The 24,874-nt window shown below is 41.3% G+C and overlaps 1 protein-coding gene across 2 annotated transcripts; it reads right to left on the minus strand.

Annotated features, from left to right (window-relative positions):
- Window positions 1-1,254: 1,254 nt before the first annotated feature.
- On the minus strand, window positions 1,255-18,531 carry LOC104575773 (DGAT1/2-independent enzyme synthesizing storage lipids). 2 transcript variants are annotated; one of them, XM_088540157.1, is made up of 7 exons: window positions 18,406-18,531; window positions 16,341-16,671; window positions 13,816-13,980; window positions 7,308-7,501; window positions 5,691-5,751; window positions 3,632-3,771; window positions 1,255-1,514 (listed from the first exon to the last, which is right to left on the minus strand). In XM_088540157.1, exons 2-7 carry the CDS (start codon window positions 16,666-16,668, stop codon window positions 1,410-1,412), a joined length of 993 nt encoding a protein of 330 aa, XP_088396283.1. In that variant the 5' UTR covers window positions 16,669-16,671; window positions 18,406-18,531; the 3' UTR covers window positions 1,255-1,409. The 2 variants fall into 2 exon arrangements, with proteins under 2 accessions (XP_088396283.1, XP_088396284.1); XM_088540158.1 differs by lacking the exon at window positions 18,406-18,531 and adding an exon at window positions 17,822-17,842.
- Window positions 18,532-24,874: the final 6,343 nt, after the last annotated feature.

The following is a 24,874-nucleotide window of genomic DNA, read 5'->3' on the forward strand; positions in this document are numbered from 1 at the left end:
TTCACCTAATTGAGGGACTATAAGGCAAAGCAGGTGCCTAAATGACTGGAGGAGTCGGTAACAACTTGAATAAAACTGATTTAAAAAGTTTTGGTTTTTATTTTCTGTTAATAAAAGGCCAAAAATCCAACACTATTGAAAGGAGACCACATAATAAAGCAAAAATTTCTGTTGACTTTCCTTAAGGAATTTGATCTCATCCCACAAGTAAAGAGTTCCCAGATGTTCATTTAGGAACTGCAGAATGAACTTGCTGGCAATCAAAGGACGTATTTCAGATATTTCCTATTTGGACAATAACAGCACAGGCTTTAATTCAATTCAATGGTTTTTATCTAAGAAAAGTATATAGGCTCGCCCTCTCAAACCTATTTAGCAACTTACATAAAAACTCTGTTCGAAGAACATGGGTGTTTAGCAGATGGTATATATACATACACACACTAGAGAGTGCTTGGGAATATTTACCATGTTTTTCAAAACTCATATTTTTTATTATTATTAAAAAAGTGGAATAAGCTGTACTAATTTTTCTTTTCTTTCCTTCAAAATAAAGCATTTTGAACTCATGGTACTAAATGGACCCTCATTTCCATTTTTAAAAGTACAAGTGCTGGGTTCATTCTGCCAAAGGAGAGTTTGTACATTCAATAAATACATGGGACAACACTCTGCTCAGCAGTAAAAGGTGAACAGGGCTCTACCTGTACAGCGACTGTCCTGCAGGGCTCGGGCTGGCTGCTCCAGAGCACTTCTGAGACAGAGTTGCTGGTTCACTACAGGTTTTTGCTCAATTTCTACTGCTACAAACTCTTTCTGAGCACACCCAGCAAAACTTCCTCTGCTACTGAAAAGTATTTTCCAGGTTTTCCAGGTAGAGCTGGAGGTCCTGCAGTGCAGGCTCGCTGCTTGTCTGCAGTGTCTCTCCCAGAGGCTCCAGACTAACAGCCCCAAGGAAGTGTTCACAAGAGCTGCAAGGCCTGGCCTGCAAAACCCCCTTCTAGTGACCATGCTCCCTACAGCAGGACTGGAGTCAGAGGGTGTAACATTCATGTTAAACAGCAACCATAACAGCAACCAGTTTATACATACAAACAAAACAAGATACCATGAACACAAAAAGCTTCCTGTGTAATTTTTACAAAGAAAAAAAAAAACAAAACAAAACAACGTACTTTCAAGGAAGGAATGTATTTGTCAAAAAACAAATTTTGCTCCATAAGGAATGATTTCCTGAGCTTGAAATCGAACAGAGGAAGAGCAAAAGGCAAGTGTCTTATATCACAAATTACACAGCGGTATCACTAGGGCAGTATTTTATACTTGTATTTCTGTTATAAGAAGAGTTAATAAGTTACAAATATGACTTTAAGAACATTATAACTAAAGAGTAGTTTATTCAGAGCACCTTAATCTTCTTTTTGTCGTGTATGAAATCGTTCCATTAAAGCCCTAAATACATTTCCAGGTATTTTCTGATGTTTGTCTATTAGAGACTGGATTGCAGCTTTTGCCTGTAAAGAAAAAGATAAGTTTTGGCAAAAATAAATATAATCTTTATATTGTTGGAACAAGGAAACAACTTCTGGGCTATTTTTCATCCATTCAAATACTGCAGAATTACTTTAGGACCAAAATACTACTTCTCATATTTATGCCCACAGGATGCGTCTCTGGGATCAGAGTCCAGAAACAAACCAGAAAATTTGTATATTTTATCTCCAAACTGCTTGGCAGCTGTCATCACTGTGTTCACAAGCTCTGCTAGTGACATGCAGCAGTAAAACGATGATGCAGTAAATTAATGAGGACACCTAGATCCACAGAACATGTCAGGGCCTGTGTGCTTTAGCTTAACCCAGAAACTTCTGCCTGTGCCCAAGTTGGCAGCAATAACACTTCTTCCCAGTGCAATACAATAGCGCTGCAAGGACTTCTACACACCCTCAGGAGCAGCACTGGAAATGCAGCTGTCTCCTGCTCAAATCCCTTTGGCTTTTTCAGAGCAATAATCTCTGCATCCAACCCCCCTAAAGCAGCAGGTCCAGGGAAGCATGCTTAGTCACACTTGAAAGACTGCATATGACAGCAACATTCACTCAAAAACACAGGAGGCCAAGAAGTTAATAGCAGCCATTCCTATTGTATAATAGCTCTGCAGGGAACATCCAAATCCAGGGCAATATGCAGAGATTTGTAAGGACACAGAGCAACCTTCCTATTGTGCCTAGAGAAGCAAAGACTGCTCCATTCTTAATTCTTAAGACAGAACAGCAACCAATTTGCTTTTTGTAAGCTGATGATTGGCATGCTCATTTGAGAGGTTGTAAAGGTGAATTTTGGCACAAGGTTTTACTGTTTATATGAAAAAGACAGAAGCAAGTGAGAGAGAGCATTAATGTTAGACTCCCAAGAATGGCTGGAGGTCACATAAGCAGACATTCTCTACCAAAAGGCAACAATTCAGAAGCTCTGTCAGATTGAACCATGTGTAAACCCCAATAGAAACGCTCACTTTTGCATAAACAGGTCATACAATAATGCAGATAAAGATTTTAACATGACATTTTGCATAGATCTTATCAGAGGGCAAACAGGTAATGAAAGACAACTGAACTGAAACCAGTCTGGTCAAAATTAAAAATATTCTTCCCCTCATATGAAGTTTCCGCAATGCTAATAATGACCATAATAATGAAGCTTTCAAAAATAGATGCTGCAACCTCTGACAGCTTGATGACCCATCAGCTTTGTGTCTATGCACTGTGAAAGCTATTCATAAACTAAAGCAACAAAAAACACTGGCAGTGCTCTCCATAACTTCAGGTCGAATAACGGGGGGCAATTTGCAAGTAAATTTGTTGTGTGAGGAGCTGGAGGTGACAGAAATGAGAATAGACTTTTTGTGGGCATACATACTGAAGCATCAAAAGTTCCACAGGAACTTAAGGAAAAATTTCTTAACAGGGAGGGTGACAGAGCCCTGGAACAGGCTGCCCAGAGAGGTTGTGGAGTCTCCTTCTCTGGAGATCTTCAAAACCCACTTGGACGCAGTCCTGTGCCATGTGCTCTAGGTGACCCTGCGTGTGCAGGGGGGTTGGACTAGATGATCTCTAGAGGTCCCTTCCAACCTTAACGATTCTATGATTCTATGACTGTGCAAAGCTGTGAAATGATTTGGTTTTTAGTATTTTTATTATATAGAGTTTTCACAATTTGTGACCAAAGGCTACCTAAGTTTAGAAAGCTTCACTAGGATCTTTCTGAAAAGAAAAGAAAAAAAAAAATGAAAAAAAATGGATATTTCCCTGAGTGTTTCCTTATCAACACAGAACAGATAAATGGAGTTACTTTTATCTAACTTAGCTTCAGTCTCTAAAGTGAGTTGCTCCTTGGAGCAAATTGATATTAAAAGGTCTACAACTTCTGCAAGTCCAGTTTTAAAAGACAGCATTTAGCAGGACATTCAGCATTCAGAGAATTCAAAATTTATCATGATTCCATCAACTTCTTTAATAAGGTCCAACAGAAAAATCACTATCCTGACAAGTATATTCCAGGATTTTGTATTAAAAGAGTCAACATGTTAAGTTATATACATGTACATACACAGATACACGCATTATCTTACCTTCACAGTTAGTTCCTCTGCAGTTACATTTGGTTCGTATGGAATGGGATCTCCAATAAATGTACGGAGCTTGACTGGAAATCCGCCATACATAGGAACTATTGGCAATCTAATATGTTCATATAGTGACCTAAATATTTCTAGCATGAAAGAATTTAAAGGGAGAGAAAGAGAGAAGGAGAAAGAATGAGGATGTGAGAAAGATGAGGAGTGAAAAGAGAGAAAAGGAGAGAGAGAAAGAGAGAAAGAGAGAGAGAGGAGAGGGGAGAGATACAGAAGATTAAGATTATTCTGGAAATTGCTCATTTTTTTTCCCTCCCCCTGTACTTTTTTTTTTCTCTCCCAGTATGTTTTAAAATCGAAATAGGTTTGTCAGGTAATCTGGCCCCTGCCCCTACTTATCAAGCAATATGTCATCTCAAACACTATTCTGCCCTTTACTTTTGTCTATTATAAATAAATACATATATATATATATATATATAAATGCAAATGTAAGACTTGTTTCACTTCAGAAAGAAATCTCCCCTCCAAAGAGTAACTGCAGCAGGAGAAAAAACCCAGTAGCTGCCCCTCTGGAAGGGAAGGGAAAGCTTCACAATATAGTTACAGTTCAAATAATCTTGCAGGTTAGTTTAAGAAACTAATATTGCTGGAAGACTGTTCAATCCTACTGAGATCTAAAGGATCAATAACAGTCATATCTACCTCTAAAACAGTCATATTAAAATATTGAACTTGCTCTTTCTGAACAAGGTTGCTGTGAAACACTACAAAAGGGGGAAAGGAAAAAAACAAACAAACAAACAGGTTATTTAGTCCCCTGTAATTTTTCTCCCTCATACCACTTCCTAAGCATCGATCCCAAACATCACCAGAACACACTTCTCACAGAATGGGTGCTAATATCATTCTTCTCAATTTTAAACAAGAAATTTCTTCAACTGAGTGTTGGTATAAGAAAATTCTTACTGACTGGGATGGGATTTCTTCTGTAAACAACATTATAAGAACAAAGAATACTCCACAACTGTTGCAACTGGAACCTCCTGTGATCAACAGCGTGTTAGTCAAATCCCTCTCTGCTGTAGAACATAAGTACCACGAACATTTTGGGGCTTAGATTTCTAGCTTAGGAAGATTAGTTTAAGGCGTTGCAAACCCTAGCACTTATGCACACGGCAACTATTAATTGCTCTTTATTTTTGTAGAACCAGAAGAACGTGAATTGTTCTGCCTGTCTCCATTGATGCCCAACCTTTCTCCATGCAGGGAATTGCTCCTGAGCAGAGGGTAGAAAGGCAGGGAACTGTTTGTCCTAGAGTCCTCTGATGAAGGTGACAATGCCACACTTGAGGCAGAACAAGCTGCACGGAAGAGACCTCCATGGCCTTCCCCGCCAGAGAGCAGGTTGCAGAAAGAAAAACAAGAGTTTGACACCAGCAGGTGAGCAGAGATGTGGGCATCTAACTGAGCCAGGCGGGGACCTTCCTTCTGGGCTTATACCCCTCTATCAGTGTGTTGGCTGGAACCCCCAAAGAAGTGAGGGAGAAAGACAGTAGGCAAATGCAACGTGTCTAACTATGCAGTATATGTAAGTCAAATTTAAGTGCAGGTGGCAGGGTAAGCTTCAAGATTTAAGGTATAAGCTTAAAGCCGAGCTTTAAGAGGCCATTTAAAGAAAGGGTTTGCAACTGACAACTAATTATGTTTGTTTTGCTGCTTAACAGAGAGCAGAAAGCCTAGAGTTGGCCCAAAACAAACATCAGTGTAAATGTACTTGCCTTTGTTCTGGCTCATTTTTCCCTCCTCTCTTCCATGACGTACATGAAGACCCACTGTTATGCAAAGAATAACTTACAGGAGAGAATAATAGATTCTAGTGCTTGGATTCACCTATAATAACATGTATCCATCTCATTTAACTCTACTCAAGGGCAAACCTCAAGAAATAATTATGTGTCAAATCTCAACTTTTATAGATTCCTATATTACTTCTACAGACAAAGGCTAAACACGCATGGAAAAAAGAAACTACAAAAAATATAAAATATCTTACTTATTCCTCCTAATGTCCTAATGCCTTCTCGAATATTTTGTGTAAACATAGGAATGATGGGCTAGGAGGGAAAAAAAAAAAAAAGTAAGAATTTAATGAAGATAGTACTATCCAAAAAAAAGAATATATATATATATCTTACTTAAAGCCAAAGGGCAAATTAATTTAAGAAGTGTTTGTCAGACAAGGACATACAGAGAGCAAAACAAGAGTTCATAAATTCTAAAGCTGAAGCAATGAGGTTTCAGGCTGGAGAATAACATGAGCTGACAGCAAGTTACTGTTTCAGAAAGTCTATTTTCTTCAAGCAGGGGAGCATTTTAGAACTTATGGAGCATATAGGCTTCTCTTCGTCTAGCAGTATTTGTACTTTTGTGACTGAAGTGGTTAAACCTCTTGACTAATTTGGAGTTATGCTCCAAGGAAAGCATTCACATGATTGGAACTCCAGACTTGTCTGATGTGTCTCTGCTCTGCTGGTTTTATTACTTCACACATAATGTTTCATTGCATAAAGAATCTAATTTCTGCAGAGGAATATTTAGAAGAGTGTGAATAGTTCACACTTTTATTGCTGTTTTGAAAGCTACAAAAATTTTTCAAGATTCACAAGACCTGCTGGGGGCTCTATTATATATGCTTTTTTAATATGAAATTATAATAGATGCTCATTTTACACAGCAGCATTGGAAATACGCAGCTCTACAGGATTCTCAAACGTTCAGATTCTTTCAGGCTTTTTACAACGGCAGGGAGATGAGTTAGCAAGTTAGACTTTGCATACAGGTAATAATTTTTGCTGTTGTTGTTAAGGCTGCAAATAATCTAATGCAACTATAGAGACTAAAAAGGAGCACAGTTGGCTAAACTGAACGGTAACACATTTCTATATTCTGGACCATCTACTTTGGAACATCTTACTTTCAACATACAGTTAAAGGTAGAGATTTTTGCATTTACCAAGCTAGTCTATAAGATAAAACACACCAAAAAAATCTGGTAGACTTGCTGCTGAAACAAAATGACCTCAAGAAGCTGCAAGTTTAGGCAGATTTTCCTTTCCTAGAAAAGTTGTGATTAAAAGTGATTTAAAATTCATCTTTTATCCTATACAAAGTATTTCCCTTGCTTTCAATCTATCTCCAACACTGTTCCTACACTACTGCATCTCTCAATTATGGAAAACAGCACAAAGGGAACTGAACATACATTCAAAGGAAATAACTAAACCATAGCTGAATCCCAACTATGCCCTTTCATATGGTATTACAGTATCCCAGTAAAATCTAAATTTTTTGAAAATACCCTGTTTAAACTGCATTATGCTCCCCTTAAGCACAACCTTACAATGTAGAAACTGTCCCGGATTTCATCTCTCTCTTAAGATTTCCCCACTTCCTAGATATCCGGATGATAATATTCTTAGCTGACTCCAAAACCTTCTATCAAAAGGAGAAAAAAGAATCTTGAAATTTAGTTACAAGAGCAAGCAGAGCATATCCATGATGTTTAAAAATGTAACACCAAAATATTCAATAATCAGAACAGTTTCCCCAGAAAAAAAAGTATTAATAAGTTAGCATTCTTTGCTTCTCTTCTGTGACCAGTCACACTTACCACTTTTGCATCGATGGCCACCTGAGCAAAGCCCTTTCGATTACCCCACATAATAACATATGTTTCATCACTGAAAAGCGCTTCCCGAACTCCACCAGGGGAAATGGCTACCAGATGGCCACTCTTGAGAGCATTGACACATTCTTCTTTTGGTCCATGCATAACTCCAAGTACATCAAGTAATAGTTTAAAACCTGCAGAATACAAAAGTATTAATTCAGAAAATGTTAATTGACACAACCATCGAGTACTCATTCCCAAAACAGAACACAGTGGCTAAAGCTTAACTTGTCTAATAAGCTATATCCCTGAATCAAAGATGTTTCTGGTGATGCTGAAGCATTAAGCCTTGCTTGTAAATTTGCAGTTGAAGATTTAGTTTATCAGTTTCTTTTAATCAGTAAAGTCAAATGCTATCTCACAGTTCAGGGGAAAAGGGGAAAAAGGGAAATAGGGAAAAGCACTTACTGCAATCTTTATTGTGTCCTTTCAAAGGAGTTAAATCTGCTCCAGAGCACTGTTTCCTTGCCTAACCTCTATTTTTCAGATATAGCATAGTCCTAGAAAAGTCCAATAACAAAAAGAGAGCACCAAATTTCTGTGTTTTCTCTCTCCTTTGGCAAACAAAGGACACTAGGTACAAAAGACAAATAAAATACAGCACTCTCCAAGTTCTGTATCACTGCAGGTATTAACTCCACAGTTCAGTCTGTACGTACATTGATGACCTTTCACTACAAAGACCAATCTGCATATACTCATCTCAGGTTGAGATTTTTTCATCTACTGTTGAAGTACTTAAATGCAAAATTACACACACACTTCTTGATTTTGAAATGTCATAATGACCCTGCTTTTCAATAATAGAAGAATATCAAGAATTGTTTACAAGAGTCAAATAGACACATACCTGCGTAATTCAGACAGCTCGTTAAATGTGAAAGAACACAACTACCATCAACCTCATTTTTAAAAATCTGTCCAACATGTTTACTTGGCTCAATACATTTTTAAATATATTTTAAATTCACTTAGCTTTTATGAATACCACATAATGAAATGGGAACTTCAGGTGACTGAGCAGGAAAGTTTACTTCTTTCTCAAAGTTTCCCACAGAGGCTAACGGAATTTTGTCTTGATGTAGCCCACATAAATAAAGGCCTTGGGAAGCACAGCATGAGTCAGCACAACATTAGTTTATTCTTAGTTGAATTCTGATCTCCAAATTGCTTTAGGTTTTGGTGTAAATAATAATTACTCCTGATTTATATCTATACACAGCCACAAATACGACAGCAGACCACAAGCCCTATTACACATGAGGTGCATGTGATTCTGTGAGGTCCTTGCCTTGCACTGCTCGTACATGGCTGCATGTGCTTTAAACACTGTAGGTAACACTGGCAGTCTTTACCTTGAAGCTTGTGAACAGAAGACTCTTGAAACATGGCTTCTTTTCCTTAAAGCCTTTTCATTTCTTTCAGTTGCTTTGTTCAGGGGATTTTACATGGTTTTACATTCCCAAACTAGTTAGAACTGTTTGGAACATACGTGGCATTACAAAGTCACTTGCTCTAAGCTCCCTTCTGGAAGTGAACTGAGGGGAGCTACAAAACATTAATAAAAAGGGTAGATCCAAAAGGAAGAGAGGCTCCAGGGAAGCAGTAGGTATGAAAATAGCTTTCACAGAATTACAGAATGGTTGAGGTTGGAAGGGACCTCTAGAGATATCTAGTCCAATCCCCCTTCTCCAGCAGGGTCACCTAGAGCACATGGCACAAGGTGGTGTCCAGGCGGGTTTTGAAGATCTCCAGAGAAGGAGACTCCACGACCTCTCTGGGCAGCCTGTTCCAAGCCTCTGTCACCCTCACAGTTCGGGTTCTTCAGGTTCTTCCTCACATGGAGGTGGAATTTCCTGTGTTTCAATTTGTACGCATTACCCCTTGTCGTCACTGGCCACCACCAAGAAGAGTTTGGTCCCATCTTCCCTACATTCTCCCCTAAGGTACTTGTACATATTGATCAGATCTCCTCTCAATCTTCTCTTCTCTAGGCTAAACAGACCCAGCTCGCTTAGTCTTTCTTCATAAGATAGATGTTCCAGTCCCTTAATCATCTTTGTGGCTCTACACTGCACACTCTCTAGAAGCTCAATGTCCTCCTTCTGCTGGGAAGCCCAGAACTGCACCCAATGATCCAGGTGCGGCCTCACCAGAGCTGAGTAGAGGGGCAGGATCCCCTCCCTCGACCTGCTGGCAACACTCCTCCTCATGCAGGCCAGGATCCCACTGGCCTTCTTGGCCACGAGGACACATTGCTGAGTCACGGTTAACTTGTTGTCAACCAGGACTCCCAAATCCCTCTCCAAGGAGCTGCTTTCCAGCAGGTCAACTCCTAATCTGTACTGATGTCTGGGGTTATTCCTCCCCAGCTGTAGGACCCTGCACTTGTTCTTGTTGAACCTCAGGAGGTTCCTCTCTGTCCAACTCTCCATCCTGTCTAGGTCCCTCTGAACAGCAGCACAGGCCTCTGGAGCATCGGCCACTCCACCCAATTTTGTATTATCTGCAAACTCTGTCCCTTCATCCAGGTCACTGACGAATAAGTTGAATAGCACTGGGCCCAGCATTAACTCCTTGGGGACTCCACAGGCCACAGGCCTCCAACTAGCCTATCCTCCTTTCAGAAATGGATGCCGGAGAAGGAGGGAAATGATACAGCATCCCAGTCTATCTAGCTTGTGCATCAGAAAAGAAGAAAACTTAAGCAGCAGAACTTCGTAATAGGGAATAGTGGTGGTGGAGTTTCAAGTTGGATTTCCCAAGTCTTCTCAGGCATACTTACCTCTTGACTTGAATTATAAACCTCATGTTCCGAGTTGTGTCTCATTCCCTGACCAGCAGATCCCACATTAACACCTTTGTTCGAAGAGCAAAGGGCTAAGTTCGGGCAACAGTCTCACAAAAAGTATTGGAAGCAAAGTTTTTCACCCTTCCAGAACATGAAAAGATGCTGATTCTTCCAAACACCAAGTAATCCAAAATCAATTTTATGTCACAGTTCAGCTTGAATTGTGTCCCAGCAGCCCAACACTTCTCCCATTCCCCTAAAACATTGTGTCCTCACAAATGTGTGAATACCCTTTGGAAAGTACCCTGGAATGCATTTAACACTTATCTCAAAGGTTTTTATGTGTTATTAGCCTTCTCTAACCTAGTCCCCATGATCACTGTAATATTGAGGAAATCATCAGCCAGCTAAGGATATGGCAAGAAGGTCCCTCTGCTTTTTCTACTTACAACCTTTAGGACTACAAACAGAGTGGAATCATTTAGATGCCTGAATCCAACCTTCTGCAATTGTAGATAACCATGCAAGGATATCTGCAAAATATCCAGTCCAAAGGCAACATCTTGTCTATATAAGAGACAAGAAACCACAGCTCCTTTCCTCTAGGAAACTGCAGGATACAGGCCCTTCTAGATCTCTAAAGCAGCAGGAAATCTTTTAGAGAGAGCAGCTAGATAATTCTAGGAAGCAGATCGTGTTCCATACTATAGGCAGGGTAACAGAGAAGAACCACATCCCACTCCTCACTGCGCACTTGGGAAAAAAAATCTCTCAACTCAGTGTTGGAGAGATCACCTTAATTTTGGGCACTACATAGCTGAGAAAACAAAGACCCTAATAACACCAGCATGTTTATTCTGTGACCTAGCTTCAGTATTAATAAAATAAAGACCTAGGACTATCTTTCACACCCCATCTGCTCCTCAAATATGAGCAGCAAAAGTGCAGTATTGATAGAACACTATTAGAACACTATTGATGCAATACCCAACGCAGAGGGTGCAATGAGACCCCATACTGGCAACTCCCATGACTCAGATCTATGAAACAAGCTGTTCCTTACAGCTATTCATAATAGATTCACAAATCATAAGAACAGAGGATCATTAAATCACCAAACCAAGTGTGTCTAACACAGCCCATAGCCTTTTTTCTCCACCATTTCCTCTGCACTGAGCTGATTAACTTCAGGTTAATTAAAGCATCTTCTGGAAAGGCACTCAATTTAATTTAATGACTTAATCAAGATTAGGTGGTCTTAGATCAGGCAAGCCAAAACGATGACAACCTTTCTGGTTTGATTCACAAAAAAAAAAAACCCTCCTTCCATCCAGTCACAGATTACTGTGCAGCTTTCAAAACATGATCAGCAAAGATATCTGGGTTCTTTGCACTTGTCCTTTCCGTATAGCCTTATGCATTCACAGACTGCAAATAACCTGGGTTGCAGTGGATCTCTGAAGATTATCTCCTCCAACCTTCCACTCCGAGCAGGTCCAACTTGATCAGGCTGCTCAGGGCTGCATTCAGCTTTGATTTGAAAGTCTTCAAGGATACAGATTTCCCAATTTTTCTGGGCAATCCACTCTAGTATATAACCACCCTCGTTGCGAAAACACCTCTCCATATGCCTAATGGGAATGGCCTGTATTGCAACATACCTGTTTCTTCGCACTCTCCTCCCTGCTCACCTCTGAGAACAGTCTGACTGTGGTCTTTGCACCCTCCACTAGTCAGAAAGCAATACGACCTCTCCCAGATCTTCTCAGATACAGACTGAGCAAATCGGTTCCCTCTGTCACTCATCACACCAACCCCCTAATCCAACCTTGGTGGCCCTCCATTGAATCCAGTCTAGTATGTCAACATCTTTCTTGTACAGGGAACCCAAAACTGGACACAGTGCTCCAAGACAGACTTTCACAAAATGGGGAAAATTTTCGTCCCACAACCTGCTGGCAACACATGCTAATAGAGGCAGCTGATCATCTTCGCTGCAAGGACACACCGCTGAATCACACTTAACCTGTTGTCCTTTTCTGCAAAGCCACTTTCTACTCCCTGCCCCACCACTACTGCTGCTGCATGGAGTTATTCCATCCCAGATGCATGACTTCCCATCTGTTTTTGCTGATCTTCATGACATTTTTCAATCCATTCCTGTGAGGTCACTCTGAATACCAGCTCTAACTCCCTGTGCATCAGCTGCCCCCTCAATCTGGTATCATCAATGAAGCTGCTGAGACACACCAGGATGGCCACACCCATCACCAGGTAACCAATAAAACTATTAAACACCAGTCCCACTATCAATCCCTGAGTAACAGCAACAGTCCGCTGGCTAGATTTTGTACTGTTGAACTAAATTGTTTGAGACCAGCCACCCAGCCAGATGTCTCTGCAATACTAATAAATTCTATTTGGTGGAGGTCCAAATATACTCAAGCCACCACACTTAGAGTCTTATTTTAAGGAAGAAAAATTGAATAATCTTCCTTTTGATACAGAGTTGCACATAAATATTAACATATATAATATGGATTATCTAGATTACAAAATAGATTATGTTAATCAGGAATATAAAAAAGATTTGATAATCAACTGACAAATCTTGATCTGTTGACAAGAGCTGTTGTAGAAGCAAAATTATGTTTTTATCACTGTGGAAAAGTTCTGCTTTAAGGAAATAAGGCTGAATGAAGCTATACTGGCTAAAGAACAGTATAGTGATAGGAGTTATTTCCACTAAAAGCATTGCTGTTATTGTGTATCAGTACAGAACACTCCTTCTGTAAATCCACAAAATAAATTATGAGATTGTTATTCCAGCTCATTCCAATTGAGTTTGGGAAAAGGACTGAGTATTTACATATTTTGCAAGCTAAAAACTAAAAAACTCACCGTCAAGTCAAAGCAAAAAACCCACATAACTAATATGAGCAACAGCTGAGTTTTTCACTGAGCTCTCCAGCCAAAATCTTGTCCTAAACTTCTTCATCTTCCTCATGCTCTACCATACACTTCTTCACCAACCTGTAAACTTGGGCATCTTTTACAAACCCCTCCCCAGATAATATCAAGAATATAATTATTTTGAAAATTCAAACTATGCATCATTGGCTGTAATGTACAAGTTAACAAAGCAGATTTTAAAAAAAAAAAACCTGCAACCCTACACAGCATAAAAAAATAAAACCCAAAATGCTGTAAGGGACGCAATGAAGCTACCATTGTAAGGAATCTGCTCCCTGTACACTCTAGCAACACAAGATGACCCTACATTAGACAATTTAACTAACTGATCTCCTTACACTCCCTCTGCAGTCAACAAGAGGGCACCTCCAAATGCCTGAAGCAAGTTCCTACTGTGAACTGCCTTTTAAATATCTATTTTCTTTACTTTTTTTTTTTTTATAAGGAGAACTCTATATAGACTGGTAATGTAGTACAGCCTTAAACTTCTGCCTGGAACAGTTGCAAAAGATCATGCTCCTTTGTAAAGGACATGTTAGAGACAGCTCTTCTCCAAAGGACTTTACATAAATCTGTCTGAATATATTTTCAAAGAGTTGTAGCCCTGCAGCACAAATCATATTTATACTGTAAGAAGAAATTATCTGAGCTCTAAAATTCATTGGTTATATTGAAGCAAGTTACCTGGTAATTTAAAGACGAAATGATCAGCTACTACGTGGCAGGTTCTCTTCTGCAGTATAAGAAGTTTAGCCATGAAATAGATATAGTCAACAGGAGTTGCTCCATGATAAAACACAACAAGCCCTGGTCCCTCTGGAATATTTTCTATACCATGAAGCTCATAACCTGTTAGGAGCAAAAGGCATAAGGGCTGTCAAAGTTTTAGATAATTCTATTCCAAAGAATTTGGAATCAAATTGCATCAAATTGGCAAGTTGAAACCAACAGCTATTGAGAAGTCATAGAACAATTAATTAAATAGCTTCTAAGAAAGCAAGAGCTTACTTGCAGCATCTACTGGCTTGCTTTCATAGAAAATAATAGTTTAATTTAACACAGAAGAGCTACATGTAAAGAAAAAAAAAAGGACAACAATAAAATAGCCTGTTGTCTTGAACTGCTATGCAATTTTAACTTGTTGCTTCCTTTGACTACCTTCAAGGCTGGATAAGTCTTCCGAATTCATTGTTCAAAAGAAATCAAAATAAGGATTGGACAGGTGGTGAAACACAACCCTTTCAAGCTATTACCTGCCTTTCAAAGTCAGTTCACTGACATGAGTAACTGTTTAGGAAAGTCTGATGTGACAACATCCATTTAACTGTCTCCTATTATTCTGGGGAATGAAGCTCTTCTCTGCTACCTTATTTCTTTTAAGGAATACGTCTGCACCTTCTTTTCATTTGTAAAAACTAAAAGCTCTTTGAGGCTTAAATTAGAAGCAAGCTGTATGTGTTTAGCTGAAGCACACATGCACATATACAAGTTTCCAACTGAGCATATATTTAAGTTTGCAGTGGGAAATATATCCAGTTAACATAAAGCAACTGATGGGTTTAGAATATATTCAGTTAACACAGATGAACTTTGTTACAGCATCCTTTATTATTTATTGTGGCTTCCTCTGAAGTTACCAGTTCATTTACCAGTTCTTTAATTCCATCTGTACTCCTGTCTCTTTGCCCACTGGCCATTTTCCTTCCTACTCTCCTGGCTCTATAACACAGTACAGGCATATACTGCAGTATATCATCTGATACCATCTACACCATCAGAAGTGACCACTAGCTCTGCTCCATGGCAGCTGAAAAGAATGATATGATACCTTAATCCAGCATGTGCATCAAATATATAAACATCCCGGTTTCGTGTATCACTTTTTTTTTTCAGTACTGTGGGATTCCAGGATGAAAAGTCTTCCTGTGATATGTCAATTAATTGAGTTGGGTGTGGGGTAGCGGGAGGAAATTTCACTCTGAACTAAGGGCAGCATATACAGAACATGGGAAGGGGCACACAGAGCAGAGAGAAAGAAGTCACAACAGTGAATGGGGGTCTCAGTGAGCACCTTTTCTGTGCAAATAAAAAGTCAGACTTCATAAAAAAGAAAAAGTTATTATGATGAAAAGAGCTAGGCTTTAAAAATCATTTTCTTATAAAAAAAGTAAGTAACTTTTTATTATGAAGTGAGCATTTTAAGCTCTTTGATATAGCTGTTGATTTTGATCTAACGCACTTCCCTAGATTTGAAAGTTCCATCTTAGCCTTACAAAGCCTATCTGATACAGCCACTTCACCATCTGGTTATCAATGCGTTGAAAACCACTTCCTTTTGACTGCAGAACAAATAGAGATGATTTTCAAGAAGGATTTGTTCTATATGTAAATTGCTCTTAAACATCTCTTTCTCCTTTAGCTGCATCTAGTCTGAATGGTTCTGAAAGAGGCTTATGATTTCTTTAGAAAGAAAAGCCAAATCATTTATTATGTCTGCCTTTATAGAAGCAATAAAAGTAGAGGGACAGGGAACAGATCCCTTAGTTTTGACATTCTTCTGCTAGAGAAAGCAGTTGTCAAAAATACATACACGGAAATAAAATAAGAAAGTAAGCTCCAGAGGTAAAAAGCAATAGTTTTGGCCTCTAAAGTCAACAGCAGCAACCACTGCAACTAATGAGCAGACTGATATAAAGCGTTTGTATATGCACTCTGAATAAACAGCAGAAAAACTTTTAGATTTGGCCCATTTTGTTTTGCTTGCTAAAGAATTCCTACAATCTTTCAAACTGGACTAATTTTTAAGACAGCTGTCATTCCAGGTACTCCTGGAATGAGAAAATCCAGGAGTAGTTATTAAAAGCAGAAAGAGAAAAAAAAAGGAATTTTAAACAACAAAATCTTGCAAACATTTAGCTGGATAAAGATCTCATTTTATACCAGCAAGGAAAGCATAAGAAAGGAAATTTTACATCCAAAAAATAACCCTCAGCTGCTTCTTTTCCTCCTTAGTCAATAACAACTGATGAACCAGCAATTTTGACAAACAAAAGGGAAAAAAAAAAAAGAAAAAAAAAGAAGAAGAATTGGTCCGAATTTCCAATCCCATGAAAATGCAGCAAAACTATGATGTATGTTGATTAGCCTGAAAGATAAACCCAGGAATAAGAGCTTCAAAAAATTTTAGTGAAAATTCAGGTCTTGCTTACCATGCCATATTCTTGCATGTCCATCCCATAGTGTAGCCAACATTTGTTTTGCACCATCCCAAAAATCATGGGAATAAGCTTCTTTTAATTCATTCTTCCTTTTATAAATATGAACAAAGATAACAGAAACGTAGACGAAGAGGAGAATAACTCCAGGAAGTAGAAAAACTACCATGAGAGGAAAAAACAGCCACAGCAAGTAGACTGCATAACTCAGGTAGTCCTCGATGTGCTCCACGCCAGTCCATTCTCTCAGCAAGTAAGCCAGGCAGGCAAAGTAGGACATGGGGATCTGTCCTGCAGTACAGGATTCATTTCTATCTATCATCTCCTGTTTAATTAAAGGAAAACAAAACAAAAAACAGAGCAGATGAATAAACTCTCAAAAAAGACGGACACAAAGCTACAATTTTGAAGCAACATTTTTACCTTAAGTTTGTATAACTTCGAGGGAAACTTGTTATTCACTTCACCTAACATGCATTAAACAGGCTGCATGCTGTGCATCTATGCCAGAGTCCTAGAACAAAATAAGTAATACTTTAAAAACATACTTTTACCCTAGGTTTTGGCCAAGACTCAGAGCAACTACCAAACGTAGCAGCAGGGAAGACAAGACAGTCTCTACCTTCAAAAACGTACGGACTTGTTTAGAGCTAAGTAAAGGCCCAATGTAGTTTATATGCACTATAATGAGTAAAATGGTACAACTATCTACTATATGACTGCCCAGGACAGTTTAAGTTACAAGAAACACCAGTGATGTCTCTCTGGATAGGGCCTTGTTTAAGCAAAGGAAGAGAGACTGTCCTGCCCTTCCCTCCTGGTCAGGAATTTTCTAACATCTGCCACCATGTAAACCCAAAAATTAAAAGGTGTGCAGTACTCTGAGTCTCAAGTACAGGCAGAATCCATCTGAAACATGGTCATAGCTTTAAAAGATGATTTCTCACTGGCATCGCTAAAACATTTCTTCTCTTGCAGTCTGAGCAAAAAAAAATTAATCTCAATTCTACCTTGGTAGCATATCATAGATTACATAGATTTGCACCAAAAAAAAAAAAAAAAAAAAAAGATGCAGTTTCACATTTTCCTAATGTTAGTGCACACTACATTCTAGCTTTGGGCTCTATGCTGATGTTGAAAGAACTGAAACAAGGCTAACATAAGATCCCCTGCACTGATTTCTAGCATGTGAGTCAGAGATTCTTGCACAAACTAGAACAGAGGCTTCCAGCTGCAGACATGGAGACACTTGGGATACTCCTGAACATGCCACAAGAAGGGTTTTAAGGAGAGCAATGCTTCCTGCTGTCGACACAACATGATTTGGTCCCAATTTTACATGAAATGTCTAAGTGGAATAGGAAGAAAATATCCAACATCTCCAGTTAGAAAGATACTGAAAAACAACAGTTGCAACATGCTTGGGCCGAGGGGAACGCATTGCTGGCTGTTGCGCCAGCCAGTTGCAGATCTACCCAAGTTAGCGAAGCCACCACAGCCACCAGCAACAGGAGAACCCAGTAAAACTGCTCTGGCACCTGCAGCCTCCCCTCCTTAGGAGGCCCTAAGTTCACTGGGATCCTCGCTCTGGTTCCTGGGACAAGACCCAGCCTGCTTCCCACTCCTGTGGTGCCTCCTTCCGTGAGAAGCGGGAGGAGAACAGGGATTTTTTTTTTTTCTCCCCTAAGGTGAACAAATCCAGCTCAGCCGCTCAGACGAAGCGCTCACGAGGCGACTGTGGGAAGCAGCAACGCACCTGCCTTTATCACAGGCTGCTGCTCAAAAACGGGGCTGTTCGGGGAAAAAAAAATCTCACTTTAGAGGGCAACCTTCAGGCGGAGACCCCTCTCGCGGCCGAGTCGGGCGGTCTGCGCTACAAAATGCGTTTTAACGTCCCAGGGCGAGGGGCGCTACGTGATGAACAGGGACTGGACCGCGGCCAGAGGGGAGGCGGGGGGGATGCCGTTCCGTCTCCCACAGAGCTGCCCCCAACGGCGCCCGCCCGGCCCGCGGCCTCCCAGGGAGAGCAGGAGGGAGGCCCCTTCCCGCCGCCGCTCACCTTCCCCTCGCCGCCGCGGCTCCGGCTCCAGCGCCGCGCGCCTCCTCGGGCCTGTTTTTACTTCTCGGCCGGCCGCCCCCGCGGAGGCCGGGTGCCCCCGGGGCGGCCAGGCCAGGGCGGCTCCCCCGGGGGCGAGGCGCACAGGGAGCCACGCACCGGAGGGCGGCAGGCGCGGCCGGCAAGGGCGCGGGGAACGCGGCGCTGGCGGCGCGGCGGGGCCGCCCGGAGCGCTGTGCGGCGCGTACCGCGGCGGCGGCGCTTCCGGCGGCAAGAAGCGGGGCGCCGCCAGGGGGCGCGCGGCGCGGCCGTTGGGCGGCGCCAGGCGGCGGTTGCGCGGCCGTTGCGCGGCCGTTGCGCGCGCCAGGCGGTGGTTCGGAGGTGCTGTCGCAGCCACCTTTCTACCGCGACATTTTATTGATTGACAGTTTAGTTTGTAGGTGGATGCCTCAGTCCATCTGTGGTGCTCCCTGGTACTTTTGTTCCAGGCAATAATATTCCCGCTCATCCTTTGCTTTCTCTTGGCCAAGTGCTAGTTACTACAGGGATTTTCTTAGGCTGCAGTAGCTTGGTTTGGTCTTTACTGAAGATTCTTGTCCAGGAAACCCAGATCATCATTTCACATTTGCCCTTCGATATCTTCATGTAATTCTGGCAGATCTACAAATCCACTTTCTCCTGCAAAAGCCATATGTCAGCTAGGTGTCTTTTGCCTTATGCAGCAGTTAGGTACACTGACAATAGTTTCCCAGGTGCTTGCTGGAGCCCTTACTAAACCATTCACTGTCAGGTTTTCCAAAAAACTAATTATTGGACAGGTTTAATGGGGAACTTTCCAGAATTCATGCTCTTCCTTGTTTTCTTTGTTGTGCTCTTTGAAAATGGCTACTATTTCAAATATAACTGTGTTTAGTAGCCCGTATTCTGTTATTTAGCTATACCTACTCTATCTTCACCCTTTAAAACCTTTTTAAAATTAGCTATGTCCATTTACTCCATCTCTATCACCATATTATCTTTGAACAGCCTCCCCAACACCTGCCTATTTCTTTTGAATTTCTTCTTAGAATCACATAATTGTTATGGTTGGAAAAGACCTTCAAGATCAAGTGCAACCATAAACCCATCTCCACCATGCCTGTTACACCATGTCCCTTTTGTTTAAGTTGCCTCATTCTTGGACACTGCCAGGGATGGTGGCTCCACCACTTCCCTGGGCAGCCTGTTCCAGTGCTTCACCACTTCCTCCGTGTAGAAATTCTTCCTAATGTCTAGCCTGAACCTCCCCTGACGCATCTTGAGGCCATTTGCTCTTGTCCTATCTGTAGTTATTCTGAAGAAGAGATCAACCCATGCCTCACTACTGCCTCCTTTCAGGTAGTTGTAGAGAGTGCTAAGATCTCCCCTGAGCCTCCTCTTCTCCACACTAAATAGTCCCAGCTCCCTCACTGCTCCTCATAAGGACTGTGCTCCAGCTCCTTCACCAGCTTTGTTGCCCTCCTTTGGAAACACTGCAGCACCTCAATGTCCTTCTTGTAGTGAGGGGCCCAAAACTGAACACAGTATTTGAGGTGCAGCCTCAGCAGCGCCTACTACAGGGAGACAATCACTTCCCTGGCCTGCTGGCTACACTGTTCCTGATACAAGTCAGGCTGCCCTTGTCCTTCTTGGCCACCCTGGCACACTGCTGGCTCACGTTGAGCTGGCTGTCAACCAGCACCCCCAGATCCTTTTCTGCCGTGCAGCTCTCCAGCCACTCTGCCCCACGCCTGTAGCGCTGCATGGGGTTGTTGTGACCGAAGTGCAGGACCTGGCACTTGGCTTTTTTGAACTTCATGCAGCTGGTCTCCACCTGTCAATCCAGCCTGCCCAGATCCCTCTGCAGAGTCTTCCTACCCTCAGGCAGATCTACTCTTCCTCCCAGTTTTGTGCCACCTGCAAATTTGCAGAGGATGCACTCAATGCCTTCATCCAGATCGTAAGTAAGGATATTAAAGAGGACCAACACTGACCCCTGGGGCACACCACTCGTGACTGGTCATCAGTCAGATTTAACTCCAATCACTATCACTCTCTGGGCCTGGCCATCCAGTCAGTTTTTCACCCAGCAAAGAGTCCACCAGTGTAAGCCATGAGCTGCCAGCTTCTCCAGGAGGAGACAGCAGGAGACTGTGTTGAAAACCTTACAGAAGTCTAAGTACACCATGTCCACAGCCTTTCCCTCATCCACTAGGCAGGTCACCTGGTCATAGAAGGAAATCGGGTTGGTGAGACAGGACCTGCCTTTCATGAACCCATATTGATTGTGCCTGATCCCTTGGTTGTTGCACACACACTGTGTGATCGCCTTCAAGATGATCTGCTCCATAACTTTCCTTGATACTGAGGTCAGGCTGACGGGCCTGTAGTTCTCCAGATCATCCATGCACCCCTCCTTGTAGATGGGCATCACATTGGCCAGTCTCCAGTCGTCTAAGACCTCCCCTGTTGATCAGGAGCACTGGTAGATGATGGAGAGTGGCTTGGTGAGCATTTCTGCCAGCTCCCTCAGAGCCCTTGGGTGGATCCCATGTGGCCCCATAGACTTGTAGGTGTCCAAGTGGAATAACAGGTCAGTGACCGTTTCCTCCTAGATTTTGGGGGGTTTATGGTGCACTCTATAGGTGTCTTCCTATAGATGCCTTCCAGAGATGGAGTCACCGTCTCTGGCAGTGTTCAGCAAACATGTAGATAAGGCACTTAGGGACATGGCTTAGCAGGCATGATGTTGAAGGACTTACAGTTGGACTTGGTCTTGAAGGTCTTCCAACCATAATGATTCTATGATTCCATCCCTGAGGACCTTGAGGATAACTGATCTGAGTGTTAAATACTGAGGTAAAGAAAGCGTTAAGTACCTCAGATTTGTCCTCATCCTTGGTGACAATATTCCCTGTTGCATCCAATAAAGATGGAGATTCTCCTTGCCCCTCCTCTTCTTGTTAATGTATTTGTGGAAGCATTTTTTGTTGTCTTTTACAGCAGTGGCCAGATTGAATTCCATCCGAGCTTTCACCTTACTGATTTCCTCCCTGCATACCCTAGCATCTTCCTTGTACACTTGCCAAGTTACCTGCCCTTTCTTCCAAAGGTGGTAAACTCCCTTTTTTTTTTCCCAGAGCTTCAGCAATAGGTCCCTATTCAGCCAAGCCAGCCTTCTTTCCCTGCAGCTCATATTTTGGCACACAGAGACACTGCTCCTGCACTTTGGGCATTTCCTCCTTGAGAAATGTCCGGTCTTCCTGAACCCCTTTGCTCTTAAGGACCTTGTGCCAAGGGACTCTCCCAACCAATGTCCTAAACAGTCCAAAGTCTGCCCTCAGGAAGTTCAACATAGTGGTTTTGCTGACACCCCTCCTGACTTCACCAAGAATTGAACACATATCATTTTGTGGTCACTATGCCCAACATGGCCTCCAACCATATCTCCCACCAGTCTTCTCTGTTAGCAAAGAGCAGGTCCAGTGGGGCTGCTCCCCTTAAACTCACTTAACCAGCTTAGGACGATAGGAAGCTACCTTCCACGTGCTTCAAGAGCCTCCTAGATTGTTTCCTCCCTGCTGTACTGTATTCCCAACAAACATCTGGTAGGTTGGAGTCCCCCACGAGAACAAGGGCTGCCGATCATGAGACTTCTGCCAGCTGCCTGTAGAATGCCTCATCCGTCTATTCATCCTGGGTATAGCAGACTCCCACCAGGATATCAGCCTTTTTGGCCTTTCCCTGATCCTGACCCATAAACACTCGGCTTTTCCATCACTCACCTGGACCTCCATGCAATCGAAGCACCCCCTAACATACACGGCTACGCCACCTCCTTTTCTGCCTTGTCCTCCCTTCTGAAGAGCCCGTAGGTTTCATTGCAGCACTTACTTGCTACCACCTCCTCCGGCCCCGCAGGTGTTACCATGGTGGGTTTTGTCGGTTCTTCGTCATATAAAGATGATGACTCAGAGAGAAATGTGGTCATCTTCAATAGTAACATTCATTGCGAATGGGAATCTGGGCCTTTCTCCACAGTAAATCCAGAGCTGCTGTTCCAAACTATCCTAAAAGCATTTGTTCTATGATATTTAAAAATACAGCCTTGATATACTGCCTGTTGTGGTTTTTATCAGGCTTACAGAGAATAAGCGAGTCTGTCATTACTCTTTCTACGCTTGTAGCTCTACAATTTGTCATAGTTATTAACACCATCCTGACTGGGTGATGCCAGTATGGTGCATTTTCTATAAACAACAAAAAAAATCTATATAGACTCTCTAAGTTCACGCAGTTAAATTACTTACATTTCTTTAACAAATATTGCTGTTTCTCCACTAGTGTGACCTTTTACATTATTCCTATATAAGTTGTTCTGTATTGCTGGGTCCCAATTTGCTAATCTGCCAGTCTTTACTAAAATCTCATCTTTTGCAGTTCAATTGCAGATGCTGTAGCACGGAAATACATGCCTTTGGCTTTGCATTACACCATAGAACCAGCAGATACAGTAGAAAAAATAAGTGGCAATAAAATTTTCCTGCCTCTCGGGCCCAAATGTATTCTAGACAGAATTTGTGGAGGAAGACTGATTTATAAAGCTGACTGTACTCCAACTGTATTTATCGTCAGACTGGAACATACTTTTTAACATTTTTATGAAGTTAATAAATTAATACATTTTAAAATTTAATACATTTAAATCGAAAAATGTATGTGCTCTTGCAAATGTATTTGCATATACACTTTTAAATCTACATAATCTCTCTTTTCAGTGACATATTAGAGATGATGATGTTCAAATATGGGTTACAGGTAGACTGTATGTAGAGGGAACTGTATGATTACACAGTTTGGTAATTCAAACTATATTTTTTTTTATTTAACTTGATTTGGGCAACAAGAAGTCAATGTGATACATCAATCCTGTTCTTCAAAATAAACTGAACGGCTAGTATCTGGGATTTTTATAGCATTTGGTCCCTTTTTTTGTCTTTTTTTTCCTTTTTTCTTTGACATATGTTGCATAGTACGCAAATACTTGTCCTTTAATTAATTCCATATATTGAAACATCCATATTTTGACTTAAATCTTCTCAGCCAGGGACCAGGAAAACCTAGGAAGTTGTAATAGCTGTAACATGAGGTAATTTGATGTCCAGATTTTGCAAGGTTGTTATATTTGCGAATTTTAGAATAATTTTATTGGGGAAGTTTGCAGTTTGGACATGAAGTTTGAAGCATTTGTTAGCATATTTCTGACTGTCCTGCAGCCTCAGTTATTATTCCTAGATCTGCTTAGTATGCTAAAAATAAATCAACCTAATATATATTGAAAAAGGCTTCTCTGCTACACCAAGCTAGTTCCAGACACAGTTTCCTCTAGCTGCCATACCAGCTGAGCTGAAATTTAACAATTTTCACAATTGTGCCATTACAAACGGTGTCATCAGCTTTAACTTAAGATCAGCCCATGACAAATTGCCTGCAAATTCTTTCATATCTTTGTCTGTTATGCTTTCTTGACTGGCTATCATTTGTGTTTACATTATCTGACTTCTGAACTGTAGCTATTCAGTTCTGCATTTTGTAATTTTATTTGCAGTTGTTGTCAAATTAACTTATTTTTCAGTGTTACCAGTAGTATAGTCCTCCCCCAAGACAGAATTCTGTAGTTTGCGTTAGGAAAACCTCACGTATGAAAAGTTAAGGAACATGGGGCTGAGGGTGACAGAGCCCTGGAACAGGCTGCCCAGAGAGGTTGTGGAGTCTCCTTCTCTGGAGATCTTCAAAACCCACTTGGACGCAGTCCTGTGCCACGTGCTTTAGGTGACCCTGCGTGTGCGGGGGGGTTGGATTAGATGACCTCTAGACATCCCTTCCAACCTTAAGCATTCTATGATTCTATGATTTCCATGTATCACTTATTAGGCAAACTATCCTCCACATTCCCTATTTTTCATTTCTTTTTTATTTTTTGATGAAGAGACAAAACAATACATGTTGTAGGAGAGCAATTTGATGGAGGTGAAAATACAATTCTATTTGTATGGAAACAAACTCTTTTAGGAGAGCAGTATTTATGAAAAATATTTACAAAAAACAACCAATTTAAATATTAGAATAAAACCTGTCTTATAGTTCATTCAGAACCACTAGAATTTCTAAATAATGAGCTTTTGTTTGTTACCTTAAGAACCAGAAAATATTTTTAAGACAGAAGTGAGAGAGAACAACTGGTAGAAACTAAGTTTAACTCCAGTGCATTTCAAGCAAACTGCAGACAATTTAGGGATGCTGCGGTAACATGATACAGCCCAGCAAAAGCTTTAGCTGTGTTGAGCAACTGTTAACCCTGGTTATAAAGGAGATCTAGGCTTAGATCCCTGCTTGGTAAGATAATCATTGCTCCTTACCTGTCCTCTGTCCAAGGTTGGGTGCTTGCAGTCTG

This window comes from Tinamus guttatus, unplaced genomic scaffold, assembly GCF_059628265.1.
Source record: "Tinamus guttatus ecotype Peru unplaced genomic scaffold, ASM5962826v1 Tinamus_guttatus_pri_ptg000056l, whole genome shotgun sequence".
Taxonomy (NCBI): domain Eukaryota; kingdom Metazoa; phylum Chordata; class Aves; order Tinamiformes; family Tinamidae; genus Tinamus; species Tinamus guttatus.